General features: G+C 40.1%; 2 protein-coding genes across 4 annotated transcripts in view; one reads left to right on the top strand and one right to left on the bottom strand.

Moving 5' to 3' along the window:
* LOC135159744 (solute carrier organic anion transporter family member 74D) overlaps positions 1-6,961 on the top strand; it is a 45,516-nt gene extending 38,555 nt beyond the window's left edge. For all 3 annotated transcript variants that reach the window (XM_064115750.1, XM_064115752.1, XM_064115751.1), the window contains exons 7-8: positions 4,273-4,820; positions 6,670-6,961. In XM_064115750.1, the coding sequence (XP_063971820.1) occupies positions 4,273-4,820; positions 6,670-6,839 (718 nt within the window). In that variant the 3' untranslated portion in view covers positions 6,840-6,961. The remainder of the gene's footprint in view (positions 1-4,272; positions 4,821-6,669) is intronic.
* Positions 6,962-8,931: 1,970 nt separating this feature from the next.
* Positions 8,932-16,930, bottom strand: LOC135159745 (uncharacterized). The gene is made up of 3 exons (XM_064115753.1): positions 15,853-16,930; positions 15,707-15,778; positions 8,932-9,012 (listed from the first exon to the last, which is right to left on the bottom strand). The coding sequence occupies exons 1-3, from the start codon at positions 16,319-16,321 to the stop codon at positions 8,948-8,950; spliced, it is 606 nt and encodes a 201-aa protein (XP_063971823.1). The 5' UTR covers positions 16,322-16,930; the 3' UTR covers positions 8,932-8,947.
* Positions 16,931-22,572: the final 5,642 nt, after the last annotated feature.

Below are 22,572 nucleotides of genomic sequence, written 5' to 3'. Positions count from 1 at the left end.
CTAGGACGGGGGTAGTCGTGAGCGAATGTTTTAGAATCTCGAATGCGGTCTGGTGTTCGTCAGTCCAGTTCCAAAATTGGTCTTTGTGTAAGAGTCCGAGGAGGGGCAATTTGTCGTCGGGCAAACGGGGCAGAAATCGATAATACCACCCTACCATATCAAGGAATTGCTGCATGGAGGGGGTCTGTCGAGGTTCAGTGATTTGGGTGGGGGCCCGTCTCCATCTGCGGGATACCATATTGTGAGAGGTTGAGCGGTCAGGGTAATGAGGGGTCTGGGAGGGTCATCTCCGTGATTTCTTTGGCACTCCAGGTTAAACCCTAATTCTTGGAGGGCGTCCATCCTGAGTACGCAGTCGTATACGAGAGCATTCGTGAATCGGAAGGGGATAATACTAATTCGAAGCCCGGAGATCACGCGCATCGCGACGCATCCCTCGAGGGGCCTGGTCTCACCGCTTCCCAGGGTCACATCCTCGCTGATGTCTACGGCATAGTCTCTCAGGTGGGGTCTAATTTCCGTGGTCAAAAATGATCGTTTCGCGCCGGAGTCGATCAGTGTCCTTAATGTCATCCCACCTAGCTTAATGCGGGCGACATACCGATTTTCCGAGGGATTGTCATAGGTGAGGGTCAGGAAGTTTTCGTAGGTAATGTAGTCGGGGTTAGTCAGGTTTAGGGAAAGTCATGGTACGGGAAGGTATGCGGTAGGGCATCGGGTTCTGTGTGTCAGGGGGAGGGTCTGTTCGAGGAGGAAACACCGGCTCATCTACCTGGTATGTGGAGTGAGCGGTAGGGGGGGAATGAAGAGGTAACTGTGGTAACAGGGATATGAAATTCGGGAGGGAAATTTCCAGAGGGAAAAATAGGAGAATGGCCAGAAGTCCAGGGACGGGAAATTTTGGAACGAGGAGTGGACTGAGGCAGAAATCCTCTGGGAAAGGAGGGGGATGACTGGGAATTGTGTTGAATAGGAGGGGGTTGGGGGTTGGTGTACGGAAGTGGGATACCTTGGTAGGTGTTGACAGGGGTGATATGGGTGGACGTGGTGACGGGAAGATTAAAGGTAACTCGCCTAGGGGAGTGATAGTCCATCTGGGAGGACTCGTGGAGGGAGGAACTGTGGGTCTATCCTAGAGGGAGAGGGTCCTGGTAAGCGCCCGTGCTTTGTCCTGTCCGTAGATATTCGCGAGTCCTATCGCGGATGGAATCATCTACCTCCGGGGTGAACTGGAACCCGATGGTAGTGAAGGGAACCGTCATAGAATCATTCGCCGTGTGCCAAGGGGCGGCATCGGATCCAAACTTACGTCGAATCTCCGCTCTGACCAACCGATCTTTCAAGGTCTCATATGTCCCCAATGTGGAGAGCCCCGGCGAGTCTAATAAAATCATACGATCGCGAGGTTGAAGCCCGTCATATCGTTCCTCTAGTTCGCGTCTGAGTTGAGATAAGTCCGCGGGGCCCGGCTCCCGGGGGCAAGAGGGTGAGGTAAAGAGGGGACTACTCCAGAGTAAGTATCCAGGGAAGTGGCGGTAGTGACGTAAATACTAGCGCCAGCGGCGATACCGTGAGCACAATGTGCAAGGGGGAGAGGAAGAATGAGCATAAGTGACCGTGGTGGTGCTCACGATGGTAGCGGGGGAGGTGGTGACTGCGGCTACCTCGGAATACAAGGGGGTTCCCTTGGTTGAGGAGTCTGTGGGGTCCATGGCATTAAATTAAAGGAAATTATAATTAAAAAATTAAAGCAATAGAAATTAATATCGAAATAGGGGGAGAATATTATAATATGTTTGGAAAAATAATTCATTGAAACGCCTAATCAACAAAAAACAAGAAAAATAAGCAACGGTTTCCCGATCGGTTCTCGAATTATTAACCGATTTTGATAATTCGAAAAAAAATTAGGGGCAGTATAAGTAAAAAGGAACGTTTCTTTCATAATTGTAAGGGTGGGGGTTGAAAAAGTCGAATTATGAACAAGGAGGAAAATTTCATAATTGTGGAGAAATCGAAATTCAGTATTATTTTCAGATTAGGATGGACGGGTAAAAAGGAATGGATGTATGAAGGGAGAATGAGGGAATGAAAATATTCGAAAAAGAATATTCGAGAAGGACGGATAGGGAATGGGATAATCCTCGACAGCTCGAGTTGAGGGCTTGTTTACACTTCGATGTAAACAAACGGTCACGCGAGCAAAATTCTTTCGATGGTATGCGGGACGAACCCCAAAATACTAAGTCGATGAAATTTTAATATAAAATTATTCGGACGAAATGTATTCTTCGAGATTTGATCCGCAGACTGTCTTACATTCCAATGATTTGGAAATTGGAAAGCGAGATGATGTCACCGGGACAGGGGTTGAAATGACGAATGGGGGGAGGGGCGGATATAATTTAGATGATTCTAATAATTAAATTTGCAATTTTAATAAATTCCGGACTCCTCTAACGGTGAGCTACAAGGGTGAAAATTACGGGGGGGGGGGGGATTTAAGAGTGGCCGATATACAGCGCCTGCCCCACATCGGGCGCCAATTTGTGCCCTTTCTCCTAATATTGAATAAGAATTAGAGGGCAGGTCATTAAATAAAAAAGGGACAAAGGAAGATTACAAAGAAACAGTTTATTAAATGAGCTATAGGGGAACTCACACAGTTGCTAAATTATGCCTTCGAATATTATCGAGGGTTGGGGTAAGGCGGGTCACTTGTTGGACCACTGTCTATAAGAAAAGGGCGGAAGGCCCTAGTATTTGAATAAAAGGGGTAGAATTTAGGGGATCCAATGATTATAAATAATATAAATGAAATAAGAGTTACGGGGGGGTCACTGTTGGAAGGGAGGTTTCTTGTAATAATGGGGGAAAGATGTCTTCTGGGGAAGAGGCAAAAGAAGAATACTCACTCAGGGTTGGCCTTGACGGATGTTCTTCACAGTTCTAGGCGGGTCGTCACCTTTCCGGGTTTCCTGGGAATTTTAACCCTTCCAAAGGGTACACAAGGATTCAGGGGTTACGTCCAGTGGAACCTCTCCTCCTGGTGGGCTTCTCTGGGTCCCTTTTATTCTGAGTTGCACTTCCGATATTCTCAACTGATAATTTATCTTTCAATAGTCTCCACACCCTAGGACAGCTACGATTCGAGTGTCCGTTGTTCGGGCAGTTGAGGCTCTCCGCGATGTATTCGGGGATCGTCGGCCGGTAATCGTCGATTTCCGGGTGACGTTATCGGGGTGTAACTGGTAATCCACCGGTTGATACTAGTTGGCATCTTTGGGGGGTTGAGGGGTGATGACATCCGCATGGTACTCTCCACAGTCGGCGACGAGTGTTGCGGTGGGGGGAAGACTCACCCGGAAAGGGGTTCTCCAGCGATGAACGATGGTGAATAGACGCTCCGCAGTCGATGGCGAGTGTGGCGAACAAGGGAGCGATGGAGGGGGGAGGACTCACGCGGGAAGAGGTTCTCCAACGGTGAGCTGTACGGGGCGAAAGTGACGGTGATGAGGGAGCGCGGGGGGGGGAGAAGCAAATGAGGTTATGTGGTCTCATCACAAGCTCTTATTGGGTTGATCAAGTAGCAGGATAAGAATAAGAATTTATTAAATCTCCTTCCCTCCCTTGACGAGGGCAGCCGGGCTTTTCATCAAAATCTGGTCACTGATGAGACCCCCCATACCTGACCCAGACATTTTTTTCGTCTGATAAGGATTCCATGGTCGCAGATTTCAGAGATAAAGATTCAAATTAAATCCTTTATCTTTCATCTCTCGAAAGGAATCTTTTCGCATTAGTCCAACAACATGTTTATTATCCTATTCACACTGCGGTTCCCCCTAGTTTTTGTCTTCATGTAAAAATATCACTACATCGATTGTTCATAATAGAAGAAATTTTATAAACATCCTCCGAGTGTGAATTCTTGAATTACAATACATTTTATCTTGACTAACGGTTTAAGTTGACATAACTTCATTGAAGTTGAAGATAATGAGAGCTAAGTTGACTTGACCCTATGATTCTGCACACATTTCCGAGCTAATTTACTTAAATCAAATAAATAATTGTCAGCAGAAGATGAAAGTGGTTGCGAAGTAAAATCATTCAACAAGTACTCAAAATCATCATTGACTGTGAATAAATTCAGAACAGGACGGCCACAATCAGTTTTTCGGTTCTCCTCTAAAATTTGGCTTTTACAACTTGAACCATTTTACCCCTTTGCTGTTGAAATAATTCACTAATTCTCGAAAATGATTTCAGAATGAACTTTACAACAGCTTGCAATATTGGTTGCAACTGCGAGAGGGTTAAATATTCACCAGTTTGTCATCGGACTTCAATGACGACCTTCTTCTCAGCCTGTCATGCAGGTTGCACGAGCTCTATAGATTCTCGAACCTTTGGTAATTGCAGCTGTCTACCGGACCACCAAGAGCCCAATGAAAATCAGAGTTACTCAGTGACACTTCCAGAAACTACAGTGACCCTTGGACCTTGTCTGGCGGACTGTGTGAAGACTCACATGATCTTTGCTGTTACGAGCATGATCAATCAGTTTTTACTGTCCACTGGTAAAATTGGAAATGTTCTTGTGAATTATCGATGCGTGGAGAAGAGGGATAAGAGTGTTGCTCAAGGAGTTACTTTGATGTTCGTTTCTTTATTTGCGTTAATTCCTGGACCGATTTTGTACGGAGCTATCATTGATCAGACTTGTCTTATATGGGAGGACAGTTGTGGAAGCAATGGGAATTGCTGGCATTACGATAAGGACAAATTCCGGTGGGCTCTCAATGCTACTGCTATGTGTAAGTATTCTCAATGAAGAGGAAACCACCTGGAGGATAGTTAGCATTGGCTTCATTGAAAGACTAAATGTACAATCCAAAATATTTAAAAAGGAAAAGCAATCCTGAATTGTGAAACTAATTTGGACTGTTGGACTAATGAATTCATTAATTTTTGAGGCATTGATCAATGCCTTTAAAATATCTACAACTAAAATGTCCAGAAATCTCCTAGATCAGAAAATCAACTGCGGAAATGTCCGAATACAAAAGAAATTGACCAAAAAAGAGATAGAAATGACGAGAATACTAATCCTATTGGTATTGTATCAGAGTGAACAAATGCATTAACTTCCTCATTGTTAGAATAGCAAGAGGTTTGGCAATTGTTTCGATTTTCATTTCGATGATTTTTTCTCAAACATAAATAGAGCCACAGTAACGCTTGTGTTTATGAACAATTAGCTCTGCAACACCGAAAATGAGGCTTGTTTTGGAATAAAAATACCACGCAAAAGCAGCGTTATGATATTATCATTGTTATGTGACCGTAATTTGTAATGTGGAGAAGAAGAATACACTTGAGTTGCATCTGATGGCGTATCACTGGTTTTGAGTACTGAACTCGCCCGGTGGTCTTGTGCCAAATGAAGACTTTAAATTTATATCAATACATTTAGTTGACTTACTTGAAGATACTAAATGTAAAAGCAGTTAAACATTTTTCTTTGAGTAATTAAGAAAATATGCTGACTTGTATAAAAGATTCATCTTTTCTAAATCAGAGGTGTTGTTGTGCTTGTATGAATCGGTGTTCACTTTTTCGGATAAATTAGGAGTAGTTTTTGATTACTTATTGAAATTGAACTCTAATTTAGGTAGAGATCGAGTTAAGTGAAGAACTGAAGGGGGCTTCATTTTAATTACGAAGGAATGAAAATGAAGCCTCCTTCAATTCTCAAATGAAACCCCCAAGAACCTAAATGATTCTGCAAAGAATCCTTCTTTAATACAGGGAAAAACGAATGTCTTCATGTAAATTATAATTGAATTCCCATAAGTAATTAAGAGGTTCTTCTAAATTCTAATCGAAATAGTGAAACCTAATTTATATGATTAAAACATCATCTCTGACTGCGATAGGAGGAGTACATCATCCATCACATAATGATCATGATCATGATATAATTACGTGACCATCTTAAACGAATTGAAATTCCTTACCCATTAAAATGTTGCGGGTAGAAATTTCTATTTGTCCATCACTTTATACAATATGTCAATAGTTTATAACAAAGACGAATAATATTATAATTCTGTTTTTCTGTGGTGCTTTCAAACAATAATAATAGTTTTTCTGTGATATCTTTATTCCACAACAAGATTGACGTGTAGCGCTATAACGCGAATTAAGTTCGTGACTGTTCCAGTCACAATTAAATCAAGGTATCAAATGACTAAAAGCGGAATATCAGTAATCTTCACAAATAAACTCAGAAATCGATTAAGAATCATTGGATATAATAGAGGGTTGAATGCTACCACAATTAAACGAAAGTCCTTGGCTATATTGGGACTGGCCTCTCATGTTCATGAACATTTTATTTGAGATGTCTTGGCAAATGGATCATTTAAAAGTGGATATTGCGGACGCGATATTTTTGACTGAGTATTTTCCACCGGATATTCTAGACCCCCTCACGAGATTACATTCGCATACTTAAGATTGTTGTTGTGAGTCGACTTATCGTCATAAGTTTTACTATCTCACTACTGATTTGGTACCTCATTTATTATAAACATACTATGCCAAAGACGATTGACTAATGAGAAAGGCAATAAATAATTCATATTTTTCTGTTTAAATTAGGTTTCACATTCCTCGGAGTTCTCTTCGACATATTCGTATGCTACTTAGGCAGAGATCTCAATCTATATGGCACTGATGAAGAGGACCAGCGTAAAGTATTCATTCAAGAGGATACAGTAATAACTCGCCAAACAAAAACAATCATTGTTGAGCCTGAAAAAAAATTGTAGCTCACCTGTTATCCCGCAATGTATTTCCGTCTCCTTAATAAATCTCCAAAGTAACTTCTCGGAAAAAGAGCAGTATAAAAAAATCAACAGGTCAAAGAATAAAATTTCTAATCTCTACCTTATTTTCTTTTCTTGTCTCGAGATAATTTTCTTGATTAATGCAATGAAAAATATTATTTACTCTCAGGGATAGCCATCCTTGAAAGCGATGGAAAGGGGGGGAGGGGATCGGGAGTGGAATATTTATAAAATGTATGTGACTATAGGTGTTTTGGAATTGAAAAGAAGAATTTTCGGTAAACAGAAACGGAAGTTGAAGTGCCCTGGAGACATTTGTCTTCAACACCCCTTTGAAAATATTTTATCAACTACTAATACTCCTGAACAGAGCAATAACGGAGTCAAGTGTCATTGTGATTTTCCAAAATTAGTCGAGCCTTCCTTATCCAAGAATCATCGACGCTGTTGTAATGTATCATTTTTTATGCTTTGCTTTTGTTATATTCCGAAGAAACATCAAGTTAACTATCAATTAGGGAAAATAAAGAAGCGAGATCCTGTTCACAAAAATATTTATTCGTGGCGTGAGGCTCTTAATTTTTAGGGTGTTCAAAGGTGGAAGGGACCTCATTTAGAACTGAGCCTAAGGGGAAGTCCTTCTACTGAACATGCCTTGAAAAATGGCGGAATAGAGGAAGTTGAGGAGTCGAGATTTTTTGAAGGCGTCAAATATTGGAGTCGGAGAGGGAAGAAAATGCGGATTTGTTTGATTCGGATGGTGAATATGTTTGAAACTTTACAGAATTTCAGTAAATGGGAAAAGAGGAAATTATGAGATTATGCAATACTTTTTTCTCTGAATTGCGTTATATTAATAATTATCGAACAAATCGCCCCCGAATTTCATACACAAACATCACTCATTGACACTATTCACTAGTTCAAACTTAGATTTTTGAAATTTCAGATGACCGTAAATTCTAATTTTATTTTTCCCAGAAGATTACCTGGAAACCAGAAAATTTGGCTACATATGGACGTGAATTTCTAGAACATTGACACTGTATGGGAATTAGGGAGAAGAACATGGGATTCCAAACATTACTGAAAATTTTGTGCAATTCACCCCTGAATATTTACATTCTATCGAAAATTTCACTAGATTGGGCAATGTCATCTTTTTGCTATTTAAAATTCTGGTATTTAAGAGAACTTTCAGTAAAATGGGAAATTTTATGACAATTCTATTTCTCTATTCTATGTCTATTTTTTCGCCCTAAATCGCATTCAGTGTCACAGCCCTGAAAATTGACGGTCAACTAAAAATTCTATGAAAGTTCCTTTTTAACTTCTCGATGTAGGGAAATTATAATAAGCACTGGGAAAGTGAATCTCAATTTTCCATCATATCTTTACATTTCAAGGTCTCTACAATCATTATAAACCATTTTCATAGAGATATCTCTATATGTGTGTTCATGTGTGTACCCATGTATATATCCAAATTTTTCCTAACGATTTCTCCATAACTAATGATACGGTCACAATGATCAATGACACTATTGATAGGTCTTTCCGTAACGTCGTGCTGATTAGATTTTGGCACAGATCGGTCCAGTGGATTCTTCATTTTTTTTGGAAAACCTCCAAATTTGTCTTTCACTTATTAAATATTTTGTTAAAATCTATATTTTCGAGCTCACTGATTATGAATAAGATTACAATTTTGGCGAAATTAACTCTTGTCTAATCATTTATGTCGATTCGACTTGAAATATTAGACTTGGATTTTTCTGGCGAAATCAATTTCTATTTTTACAGAAACCAAATATTATTATTTCCCTATTGAATTCCTATGCGGAATAGGCAAATCGGGAAGTTCATTGTGTCGCTCCAAAAGGTCAGAATCACTTCAATGCATCGCTACCAACACACCCAAATTCAGGGCCCGGAGCTTTAGGGCCACCTTGAATTGTTTATCCATATACTCAATGTCCAAGCATTCCTTTGGAACTTGACATAAAAACTAATATTATAGCTATTCACCTACTGAGATATTTCGGTTAATGAATGAAAAAAATGGATAAATTACCTTGTTTTTTCTTTGATCACTTTGGAGTTTCGGAGACAGATTTTCTCAAGGATTCTTCCGAATCAATGCTCATGTTCGAAACTGCGAAATAAATGTTATGATTCAATGAAGATATACACTCCTGTGCCAATGTACATTTTCTACTCTTAAATTTAAACTTTTCATTAAGGGGTTATTCAGTTAACTTTAAAAATTTTCCATTGAATTTAGTTACAACTGATCAGATTTCGAATTAAATATGTATACACTTTCCTAAGAAAAACGATTTTATGAATATTAATTTTAAATAGTTCAATATTTCACAGAATACGGAAAAGTGATTGGAAAAATCTTGAGTGATTATTTTTCTCAAATTCTCAGTAGTAATACCCCAAGACCTTCAAAATTATCGGATATTTCCCGAGAGTTTCGTTGCGTAGCAACGAGAGGGATAAGGTTCGCAGGTTAAAAAACCCGAGCGCGAAGCGCGAGTCTCTGCGAATCTTATCCCGATCGGTGCTACGCAGGGAAACTGGAGGGAAATATCCGATTAATTTTGAAGGTCGAGGGGTATTTGGCTGGATTATTTTTTTCATTCTGTATAAAATTAAGGCTGATCCAGGGCACTGGGTCGATCGGACACCATCGGAATATTTCGGGAGTGGGCTCGGGTGCCATGAGGGGTTACTCTGACCACATACCTCACTTCGTGTTCATCCATCAACTAAATCGCATCAAATATCGGGATCTCATCAGGTTTTTGTATCGTGGCTTTTATCGGATTGATTCATCTTTTCTTATATCAATTTTGGTTAATTATCATCGAATATTGTATAATTATCATCATCATCATTATTGGAAAGTTATCACGTGTAAATAGTGTACATTTGGGTTAAATTATATTGGATCGCCTTACGGCATAATCAACGTGTTTTTTGTCACCATCCCGAGTTGGAAAATCATCTCTCCACTTCCGCTTCCAATCCACCCTACCCGGTTAAAATCATCAAATCTCTAACAAAATGGTCCTTCGAGCCGGATCTGGAAGTGTTTAAGTGAAGTGGAGTTTAATTTAAACATTAACATTGGGACTCGGAGACGTGGTGACGTCATCGATCGGGAGTGAGGGAAAGCGATCGCAACAGAGGAATGTTGTTTTGATTTCGACGTGTGCTCGAGTTTCGAACAACTGGACAGTTTTCATCTTGTAAACACGAATATCACAGTAAATCGAAAAATATTATCAGGGGTTCTCATCAACAGAAGGTCAAATTGGGTTTCTGATCGGCGTGGTTTCATATCTGTGGAAAGCGGTTCTCATCAACCGGGTTTTCCCTCATCACAAGGCGGTTAGGATCATCGGAAAGTAAACAACGGGGCTCCTCATCAACGAATTTAGTTAATTCAAAAATAAATCAGGATTATCATGTCTGACGCGGAGCATAGTCAGAGTGAGGATGATCAGGACAGCAATCGAGGAAAACCAGGGAGATCACGGAGCATCCGGATCGAGAGGTTAAGTATCATTTTTATTACACTATATTGGCAAATGATACGCCCCTCATCTGGTTGTCTCCATCCCTAGGTTCATCATCAACATCATCATCACCGAGTTCAACGGAGACAGAGAGAATTTACGACTCTCTCAACTCTTCAGAGATCTCACAGGGGAGTGAATCAACATCAAAGGCATCGGGATCAATTGAGAGCTCAATTGGTCATCTTCAAATATCAGCAACATCATTGGCGAAATCAGAAACATCGGGGTCGTCCTCTGACATCAAGGTTCATCATCAACATCATCATCACCGAGTTCAACGGAGACAGAGAGAGTTTACGACTCTCTCAACTCTTCAGAGATCTCACAGGGGAGTGAATCAACATCAAAGGCATCGGGATCAATTGAGAGCTCAATTGGTCATCTTCAAATATCAGCAACATCATTGGCGAAATCAGAGACATCAGGGTCGTCCTCTGGCATCAAGGTCACACATCAATCATCATCGAATTCAGCGAGTCAACGGGTTGTGCTGTTGGCAACAGCTAAAGCACTTGCATCAACATCAACAGGTTCTCATCATATGGTCAGGCTTCTGATTGATCAGGGATCAGAGGTCACATTCATCACTGATCAAATGGTACAACTTCTTCGTCTTCGTCGATCATCATCACATCTCAGGGTCTTTGGAATAGGAGGCTTGGAGTCAGGGTTGACTCGTGGAGCAGTAAAGGTCAAACTTCAATCTCGGTTCAACGATCAAAATCAAATCGAAATCACTGCCCACATCCTGGCCAAGCTCACATCAACATTACCATCAATTCACTGCGCAAAGGAAGAGGCAAATCATCTTCAACATCTTCAATTGGCGGATAACAACTATCTTAAACCTGGTCCTATCGACATCATCATCGGGGCTGATCATTATGGTCTAATCATTAGGCATGAGGTTATCAAATCTCCGGATAATCAACTTGTTGCGCAACAAACCATCTTTGGCTGGATAGTTTCTGGGACGGTCTGCTGTACAGACTGCAAGCCGAAGTCTTCTCTAACTGCAGTACGAGAGTCTCCGACTGAGCAGCTGTTGGATCTTCTTAAGAAATTCTGGGTCCAGGAGGAACTTTCATCATCTAAGGAAATTCTTCTCAATCAAGACGATCAGGAGTGTGAATTACACTTCAGGAACACACATTCAAGAGACAGTGAGGGACGGTACGTAGTACGCCTCCCACTCAAAACATCACTATCAGCATTGGGAGAGTCTAGGAGACATGCTCTACAATTGTTAAACCGAACGGCGAAGAAACTGGAATCAAATCAAGAGTATGGGAAACTCTACAAGGACTTCATCAGGGAATATGAGGATCTGGGACACATGAGACGTGTCTCAGAGGAATCAGAACCATCAGTGAGCTACTATCTGCCTCATCACGGTGTCTTAAGGGAAGACAGCATCACCACAAAACTCAGGGTGGTCTTCAACGGTTCCAGCAAGACAACATCAGGAGTGTCACTCAATGACATACTTCATGCAGGAGGAAAACTGCAAACGGAAGGCTCAGACGTTCTCATCTGGTTGAGAACTTTTCGATTAATCGTCGGAACGGACATTGTGAAGATGTTCCGTCAAATCAAGGTTCATCAAGAAGACTGGGATCTTCAAAGAATCCTATGGAAGGATGAGGAGGGGAAAATCATCACATACCAATTGACAACGGTGACGTATGGGTAAACGTGTGCACCATGGTTGGCTCTACGAGTTCTTCAACAACTCGTGGAGGATGAGGGACATCAATATCCACTGGCGGCTGTCTCTCTATCCAAAGGGAGATATGTCGATGACATCTATGGGGGAGCTGATTCCGAGGAACAACTCAAGGAACTCATCAATCAGCTCATCAATATTTGCATGGCGGGCGGCATGCCACTGCAAAAATGGATCTCGAATCATCAAGGAATCCTACAGGATCTTCAATTATCAACAAAATCAACATCGGCGGTAGAATTCGAGGACAAAACGGTCAAAGTATTGGGACTGTGCTGGAACCCTCATTCAGACAGCTTCATCTATAAATCAAGGAAGCCATCAACGGAAAAAATCAACAAAAGGACAATCCTCTCAGAGATCGCCCAGATTTACGATCCTCTGGGACTCATCGGACCGGTCATCATCAGGGCTAAAATCTTCATCCAAGAGCTGTGGCTTCTCAAAATTGGTTGGGATGATCCACTGCCCTTGAGTCACATCAAACGTTGGAAAGAATTCAGGGAAGAATTCTCAAATCTGGATCAAATATCAATCCCACGGTGGCTTCAAACATCATCGACTTCAAGGAACATCCAACTTCATGGGTTTGCTGACGCATCGAATCAGGCAATGGGTGCCGCAGTATACATCAGAGTGGACAATCATCAATCTGAGCCATCAGTCATCTTGGTGAGTGCAAAAACCAAGGTCGCACCACTTAAGAAAATGACAATTCCTCGCTTGGAATTGACAGCTGCTGTCATCTTAACCAATCTGGTAATCTACATCAGGAAGATGCTGGAGAAAGAGAATCTACAACTCTTTCTTTGGTCTGACTCGACGGTGGCGCTCACATGGATCAAGGGACACCCATCAAGGTGGAAGGATTTTGTTCAGAATCGAGTGATCAAAATCCAGAACTCATTACCAGCAGCTGAATGGAAACATATCAGGGGAGTCGAGAACCCAGCAGACTGTGCATCACGGGGATTATCACCAGATCAACTTGTAAATCATCAGCTGTGGTGGAATGGTCCATCATGGCTGAAATTATCAATGGAAAACTGGCCATCATCATCATCAACATCAATCGAATCTACGGCAGAAGCAGCACTGGAGGAAAGGCCAGTCTCTGCACATCCGGTGGCACTAAATCTGGAGAGACCTCAAGATTTCTTGGAGAGGTACTCTACACTCGACAGGTTGCTCAGGATCTCGGCGAGAGTCCTGAGAGTCATCAACAACATGAGAGGGGAGCCAGTCCCAAGAGAATTAGATCTCTTGCCAGAAGAACTGGAGGAGACCAGAATCTTTTGGGTCAACTATACACAACAGGAGAGTTTTGGACAAGTCATCAATCGCCTCATCAATGGACAAGACATCGCAAATAATCATCCAATGGCACGGTTGATTCCTTATCTGGATGAGAATCAGACCATTCGCCTAGGCGGGCGGCTGAAACGATCAAATCTTCAGCCAGAAGCCAGGAACCCATCAATTCTACCAAGACAATCAAGGCTTACATCACTGGTCATCGAGGAGGCTCATCGGAAAACTCTTCATGGAGGAGTACAGGCGACGTTGGCTCACATCAGACACAAATATTGGATCATCGGGGGTCGTCATCCTGTAAAATCGCATATTCGCAAGTGCGTCATCTGCGCACGACATCGAGCCATCAGGGGACAGCAGCTTATGGGACAGCTGCCTCCAAGAAGAATCACATCAGCACGGCCATTCAATCACGCAGGGGTGGACTACGCAGGTCCTATCAAAATCAGCAGATGGAGAGGATCAGGAGCTCGACAATATCATGGGTACATTGCAGTTTTTGTGTGTCTTGCCACATCAGCAATTTACCTTGAACTACTCACAGATTTAACATCACCGGCATTCATCGAGACCTACAAACGATTCACTGGAAGGAGAGGTATCTGTGCTACACTTAGCAGTGATAATGCTAAAACATTCATGGGAGCAAACAATGAGCTGGGCAAGCTTTTAGACGAATCAAGGAAGGAAATTCATCACATCATCAACGAACTGGCATCAAACGGCACAAAATGGATCTTCATCCCACCGCAATCACCCCACATGGGTGGGAAATGGGAAGCTGCGGTGAAATCTGTGAAATTTCATCTAAAAAGGCTCACAGGGAATTTGGTACTCACGTACGAGGAACTCAATACACTCATCATCCAAATCGAGGCACAACTTAACTCGAGGCCTCTCTGCGCTCTATCAGACGATCCTGATGACTGCAGAGCCCTCACACCTGGACACTTCATCATTGGGGAGCCCATCAACGCTGTTCCAGAGCCATCACTCATCAATCAGAAAATGGAAGGTCTCACAAGGTGGAAAATGATCGCAAGGATCGCTCAACAATTCTGGGACAGGTGGTCAAGGGAGTGTATGCATCATTATCAAACTATCTACAAATGGAAAAGATCAACGGATGACATCAAGGTCGGAACACTAGTTCTCATCATTGACGAGAGGTATCCACCAACAAAGTGGCCTCTAGGACGAGTATCAAGGGTTCATCCAAGTGATGACAATCTCACAAGGGTGGTAGATATCACCACTGGGGCAGGAGGTGCAAATACCTACACCAGACACATCAACAAGGTGGTTCCGCTACCAATCAGCACCGAGGAGGAAGACCAACAAGAGTATCATTCATCATCATCCGACGATGAAGGCGGGCGGAATGTATAAAATTAAGGCTGATCCAGGGCACTGGGTCGATCGGACACCATCGGAATATTTCGGGAGTGGGCTCGGGTGCCATGAGGGGTTACTCTGACCACATACCTCACTTCGTGTTCATCCATCAACTAAATCGCATCAAATATCGGGATCTCATCAGGTTTTTGTATCGTGGCTTTTATCGGATTGATTCATCTTTTCTTATATCAATTTTGGTTAATTATCATCGAATATTGTATAATTATCATCATCATCATTATTGGAAAGTTATCACGTGTAAATAGTGTACATTTGGGTTAAATTATATTGGATCGCCTTACGGCATAATCAACGTGTTTTTTGTCACCATCCCGAGTTGGAAAATCATCTCTCCACTTCCGCTTCCAATCCACCCTACCCGGTTAAAATCATCAAATCTCTAACACATTCCAATTGCAAACAATTAAATGTGTGGCATTTCACGTCATATAGTATGTCATATAGTATTCTCCAGTCTATATTTTTTGTCTGCACAAAATGCAGAGAATTATTTCCAAATTGTGGCTTTTGTCTTCACTGTATTATTAGGAACATTTTTTTAAATTTTTTGATCAATAATCTCCAAGGATTCCCGTCCAAATCTGCTCATGTCGAGGTAAAGTCTTTGAACTTGATTTTTTGTAATGACAGTTTTGGGGTTTGAAACGCGTACAAATTGTTTATCGGATATTTTCATTGCTTAGCAACAAACAGGGAAATATCCGAAAAATATCCGAAGTAAAACTCTCTTACTTGTACCACGTGACGGGAAATGCCACCATTTGATTGGTTGAAATTAGGATGAAAAAAATAATCACCACTATTTCTACTGTAGCTTCGTACATTCCTCTTTTCATTTGACTGCAGTGAAGAATTTAGAGCGTCACTATCTAGCAAAGTACAAAGAGATTTAATTATAAAGAGGAAATAAAATGTGAACACATACAAAAAATGTATTTCAAACCTAAAATCATTTCTGGACTTTGATTGGATGCTCTCGAGTCTCTCTGAAGAGGAATATCATTTCTCTGAGGAGATGTATCATCTTCCTGAGAGGTGTCATCGGAACTACTAATTACACGAACTCGATTGTACTTTCCTTTAGGTGTCGAGGATAGAGAAGACAAGGTGACTTCTTTTGGTTTAGCTCCGCCTTGAACTCTTGGAGACTCAACAGTTGCTTTGGCAGTTACTTTCGTCACAACGTTCTCACGTATCGAAATTGTATTTCTCAGAGCTTCATTAACTTTGTCTTTAGCTAGAACAGGTGGTTTTTTAGTTTTCATCACTTCTATCTCTGTGCTATCCTCGTCCAGTCGCACGTTTTGGAGGTTAGAATTGCTGTCGTTCAACTCCAAGTCAACACTACTTTCCTGAGAATTTCGTGTTTGTCTCAAAGAACGAAATTTTTTCATTCTGTGGGCACTTGACATTGGATTTTTTTAGCTCACTTACGTTCACTGTCGCAATAAATATCTTGAATATATCGGCGTGCGTCGTTACGCCTATGAGGTGACCACGCACGTATAAAAAATTCGACAGAGGTGTTCTATACGGTGATTCTATAGGAATTTCTATACACGAACTGTGTATAGAATTGTTCGAATAGCATATCCGATAGACATATAGAATTCCTATAGAATCACCGATAGAAATGTCCTATAAAACACCTCCAACCGAGTTTTTCATACGTGCGAACGGCCGAAAGTTGATATTGGACCGATTATTCGCCGCGTTGTGTATGTCGGCAAACCCCACATGGGTAGCGGCATCGTAGTATCTCACCCCAGAAGAGGAAGGTCGCCACACGCAATGCTGGGATGTGTGTCCGTTTTTAATTGCAAATAATTCATAATCCCTATCTTACGACAGAGAATTCTCATTTTCAGAGTTTCTTTGAAACCGCAAATCAATAAATCATTCGATTATTCTGTCAAAAAGTTAAAAAAATAATGGTAAACTCGAAGCGGGTAGTAGGGTTTGGAATGATGCCTTCCCAACCTCCTTAATTCTCTCATCCTAATGTTATCTAATTTCCATGGAAAAAAAGTATTTCGATGACGCAGAGGACTGCATCTCCATTTTTCACTAGTCCCTTTGACAGCAGGATTGTTATTGAGGATTTGTTGAGTCGGCTGAAGAGCAGACACCCCCGCATTGCGTGTCGCGATCTTCCTCTTCTGGCGTGAGGTACTACGATGCCGCTGGCGTCACTCAAATCCTCAGAAACTGACCCCCTACTTCAGTCAATCTTCTTTGCTGAGGAGTGCGGTTGAATTTCAATTTTCATGCCTCACTTACTTCACGATGGTACATTAATTATAATTTGTATTTTTTAAAAGAGATGGGATTGTTATCCCTACAGAGGTAGGAGTTAACAATTGGAGGAAGCCTGGGCCAGGTTTGCACCAAGATAAGTCAAGCCTGTTTGCAGACTTGGCGTCATAGCTTGGGCTCAGTGTGGCATCGGCTTGGAGTGAAACATTGGATCAAGCTTGGGAAGTTTAGGTTGGTCCAAGGGTGAGGCCCAACATAGGCCGACCAGTATAAACCAGGCCTAATTCAATCTAATCTAAACTAAAACGTGATGTGAACCTGGCCTTGCAATTAAATAGACTAGAAATTTAAATGAACACATATTTATTTTATTTTTCATTTATAATATTGTTATCAAAATCTGCTATCCAACACTTAAACGTTATAGATACAAATTTCGCATTGCATACATTAACGCGTGCAGGTAAAGTCGATTTAATTAATCAGCTCGCAGTTAATCAACCATTAGCGTAAGGTACTTGTTGATTTTTTTAATAATAATGAACAATAAAAGACGCCAATCAATTCTCCATAATTGTATGACTCCATTGGTACGACCATTGACCGATCCACTCTAGAAAAATCCAAGTCTGGCAACAAGCATGAACCTGGGTTATGAACTAGGCGCACTAACGGGCGTTCGGGTACCTATTGAACTAACGTTCGCCCTAGATTGACATCACCATCATCCGTTGGAGCTACACCCATCGTAGAAGATGCCAGGCCGGCAGTCTAGAGTCAAGCAAGTTTGACAATTTGCAAAGTTGTTGTCACTGCTTGGCAATTCCTACCGAGGTATTACAGAATAATATTATAAATTTTAGGCTATTATTAGGCTGCAAAGTGTATGCGCACTTAGCGTAAATTAATCTCATTGAAAATGTAGATGTAATGACAGCGTAATACGATGTCATATCGTACTGTGTCCTTCTCTTAAGGGGGGAGCCTGCGTTAGAGGCTTCAAAAAATCTATATTTTCAAGGATTTTTTTGGAAAGGAAAGAAATCTGATTGAAATGAAACTTGTAGGATTTATTCTTATATATTTCAAGAGTCTTCTAAAATTTTTTTGTTATTATACATTAGATATTTTTCATGTTTGAAGAAATTTACGGAGGCGCCTCGAGTGTGCAATTTCTGTGTGTCGGACAAGATGCAGGTCGCAATTTTCATGTGAAACAAAAAAACAAAAGAAATTTTCAATTTTCAATAGTGTAATTCCTAGGTGAACCAAGAAAATTCAACAAAAAGTGAAAAATTCAACAATTTTTCGCAGATTGAAAAACAATGCATTTTTAGAAAAAAAAATTTACTTTAAATCGTTTAAAATCCGGATTAATCTTAACTTTCTTAAGATATGTTAGGTTCACCTGGAAGAGAATTTAATTCCAAATTCACCGCATTTTGATTCGTTTCGATAGGACGTTTACTTTTTTTCCTATCTTGCCCTGCAATTTGAAAAAATCATAAAAATGGAAATCCGAGAAATGGCGTGTCAAAGTTTTCGTGATGCTCGTATACCTGCTCAACGCTTGCTCACTATTTCATCTGTATCTCCGGAAATAATCCGAATTTTGTTCTGAAATTTTGGAGACATATTCTTGGATAGTTTAGGAAGTGATTTACGCAAAAAAAAATCGATTTTTTGAAGCCTCTAAAGCAGGCTCCCCCCTTAAGGTGAAATAGTAAAATATTTTTCGATGCCCTAAAGTGAGGTGAGTCGTGAGGGTCATGAGGTGAGTCCCCAATAATAACAAGAGTAGACAATGCACCCCCGGGCTTTCTAATAGGGTCGTTTAGAATTTTGACATTTCCGTGGGGAGAGGGATTTCAATGTATATCAATATTATGAAAAAAGTATGTTCGAATGTACTCAATGCACGTGTTAAAATGCTCAGATAACTCTTGGGGGTAATAGCCCACGAGGTGCCTATATACATTTCATAAATCAAGTGGGTTTTTCATTCATGCATCACACCATTCCCACACGAATGGCATTACTTCTTTCACCTCGCATACGTGTCTTAACTCGACTCTGTGCGTTGACATGAGTAATTTTTCGTTATGTCACTGGAGTATTCTGTCGTCTCGTAAGTCTGACGTACAGTATCATCGTCTCGGTTCATAAATTTCCGTCATAAAAATTATGAAAGATAAAATGGACTGACTCATTTTTCATCGAGTTTAACACGTTAATTTTCGAGAAACTGATTTTTATTTGGCGGATATTTTTTTTTCTGTAGAACTGTTAATCAAAATCCACTTGGATAATTGCTGAGTATTTTGTCATTATTCTAAAAATTGTTGTCTACTTATATTTCAGTTGGTCAACATTACGCGTATGGAATCAAATATTTTGAAAAAATCACAATAGTAAAGGTTTTACTATTTACTATATTTTAAAAGTAATTATTATATCGATCGGACTGAAAGTTTGTATTTTTTATTTCAGTTTCTATGAAGTACCATAATCGCGCATTGTATTGTTAATTTAGTCAGGGGAGAGGGTTTCCCCAAATTTCTTTATCCTCGAGATTTCACCATTCCGTTTCATCCCGAGACAGTTTTTTCTTGATTATTTTTCCCATCCAAATTTCAGCCAATAGAATTGCACCATTTGTTGATATTTTGTATAGCCTACCTCGAATATCAGCGATAATTTTTTGAATATTTTGGTAAACAAACGACACTTAACCAAATAAACCTCTTTTCATGTCATGGCACAATTCTCTTGGCCGAAATTTGGATAGGAAAAATAATCCCCCGAATACCACTCGAACTTCGAAATTATCTGATATTTCCCTCAAGGTTCCCTGCAAACAAATAAGCTCGTCAAGTTTTCCAGAAAAATCACTCGCCCTTCGCGCTCGTGATTTTTAAACTGGGAAACTTGACACGTTCATTTGTTTGCAACGAACCTATCGGGAAATATCCGATAATTTCGGAGCTCTTGTGGTATTACATGCGAGAATTATTCCGTTCCCCTTCGTACCTACCCTAAAATCCTATCCAACAATTCCTTTGACGTCACAAAATGTGGAAAATTATATAAATTTTCAGTCTTACATGTGTACGAAAAGAAGTTTGGGGGAAAAATTAGATTTCTAAGGGGTGAAACGAGGGACAGAGGTTAGTTTTATCACAAAGATTAGCCTCAGTCTAATTTTTCCAACACAACTTGAGCTAAAAAGTGGATAATTGTTATTTCGTCCTACGTTTCGCCCTCTAGAGATCTAATTTTTATCCAAAATTTCATTTCGTGTGACACCATACCACAAACTTCTCAGGATTTCCACCCATAAAAATGTTTTTCGATCTGAAATCGAAACAAGAGAATAAAAGAAATATAAACCGTACAAAGACTTATTCAATCGAAGTGAAGATTAATTTTTGATAAAGAATTTCAAAATGTAAATTTCAATAATTACCGTATGTAACAATTTCAAAGGTTTCACATTTATCGACTGTAAATATTGATTAAATGAAATTTGATCATTTTAATTCCTCAAATACCCTATGCTGCTGTTGTAGTGTTGGATTTTTGGTTCAGTCCCTTTTATTTATCCTTTTTCCAATAGATTTTTCTCAAAAAATTATATTCAGAATTAGTCTGGTTCTCTTCCAAAATGCAGACAACGAGGTACAAACTGTATTTTTCCTTGCTAATCAAGAGCACACTGAGGAATTGACTATGCATTTGGGCTTTAAATAATCGATCAATAGGTTTATCCAATTGTTAGAGTTGTTTGAGTGATTTTTACTAACTAATTGAATTTTCGAGCATAACTTTTTCGAAGATGAAATGGTCAAGATGAAAGGCTACATGATGTAATTTCATGCAATCGTCATTAAAAAAAATTATTTAAAAATTTCAATTACTCAATTGTCTGATAATTGGCTACAGCCGAATATTTTCAGTCTGAGGCTATTCATTTGAAGGTTATCCCGGTATATTCTTTCTCGCATCTAAGATCTGATTGACGATGTAAAGCGATGAATTTACGATCTTGTTATCGAAGATTATTTTTGTTTTCTGAAATTTTCCTTGTCTTGCAGTGCAGAGTGTGCATTAATTATTTTGACAAGTCATTCCTGGATTTCGAGTTCAATGAAATTTTCAGGTGCAGCTTCTGGGGCCTTGATGATTTCCACTGAAGTGTTTGCTTTTTTCAGATTGTGTTATCATGCAACAATGTATGTTCAATTCAAATATTTAGAATGATTGGAATATCTATTACATATCTTTAGTACGTAGAATGAGTGGCATAAGATTTGATAAAACAATGTTTTTTCTTCAGAAATTTTTGTCGACAGGTACAAATATGATTTAAATTTGCAAGGTTGAACAGTGCGCCTAGGTAACTAAGTCTTGTCAGAAGAGCAGATGACAGCATCTTGCAAATCTGCCTTTCCCGGAATATACAATTTAACCATTGAGATGTATCGTTAGCTAAATATGAGCCTGAACGACCAAACCATAAATCCATTATATCTAGCGATCTATGTACGCTCCTCTCTAGCCACATTAAAATTGAATACACTGGGAGAAGAATATATATTTGCCAATTGCCGATCTCGGTCTGTACCGTAATTATGCTGGAACTTATCGGGTTTGTAAGGACCGATATGACTTTTAATAGTCTCACTACAAGGACACGAAAGGTGCCAAGCTACCGTATTTTCATTTGGCTAGTTTGGGGGTTTTTGGTGATAAAAATGGATACAGGTCTTCCTTTGAATGAATAATGCGTTGAGCCACTTTAACCACTGTTTCATAAAACAAGCACTTATTCTAATATACACGAGTCACTAGTATAATTGAACTAAACTCTAAGGTTTCTGAGAGAAGGCAGCTTCTCTTTTTCTCTCAGAAAAATGGAAAAGGAGAGAAGGAATTGCCCAATTATTATCTACTAGGCAGGGTACCGAGGGTAAGTGCGTATAGATGAAACGATGCATCTGGGGGAAAGAGTAAAAAAATGGAGAATTTCCCTAGTCAAGAATTTCCCTTTAAAAAAAAAGATCTTTGTCGAAATTCCTCCGAATATGACCATCTTATCTGTGCCTAGCCAAAGGTTTCAATCACAACGAAATGGTTAAAAGATTACATGCACATGTCTACGATTATACATATTTTGACGCAACACCAATCACCTTTGTCTTGGACACACCAAGGCCGAAATTTCTATTGCAAAGGCCGCTTCAAATTCTTGTCAGAAGAATATTTAATTTTTTTATTTAGTTATTTTTTAATATTATTGTTTAACATGCTAGAACCCAAGATTTGGTTTATTTAGACTATCTCCATTCTGCATCTTGGGTAGATTATCTTAGTTTAACATATCAGGCCATGTTATACATTTAGTTTG

The sequence above is a fragment of the Diachasmimorpha longicaudata genome, chromosome 2 (genome assembly GCF_034640455.1).
Source record: "Diachasmimorpha longicaudata isolate KC_UGA_2023 chromosome 2, iyDiaLong2, whole genome shotgun sequence".
Classification (NCBI taxonomy): Eukaryota; Metazoa; Arthropoda; class Insecta; order Hymenoptera; family Braconidae; genus Diachasmimorpha; species Diachasmimorpha longicaudata.
This window is presented reverse-complemented; position numbering and strand designations above follow the sequence as displayed.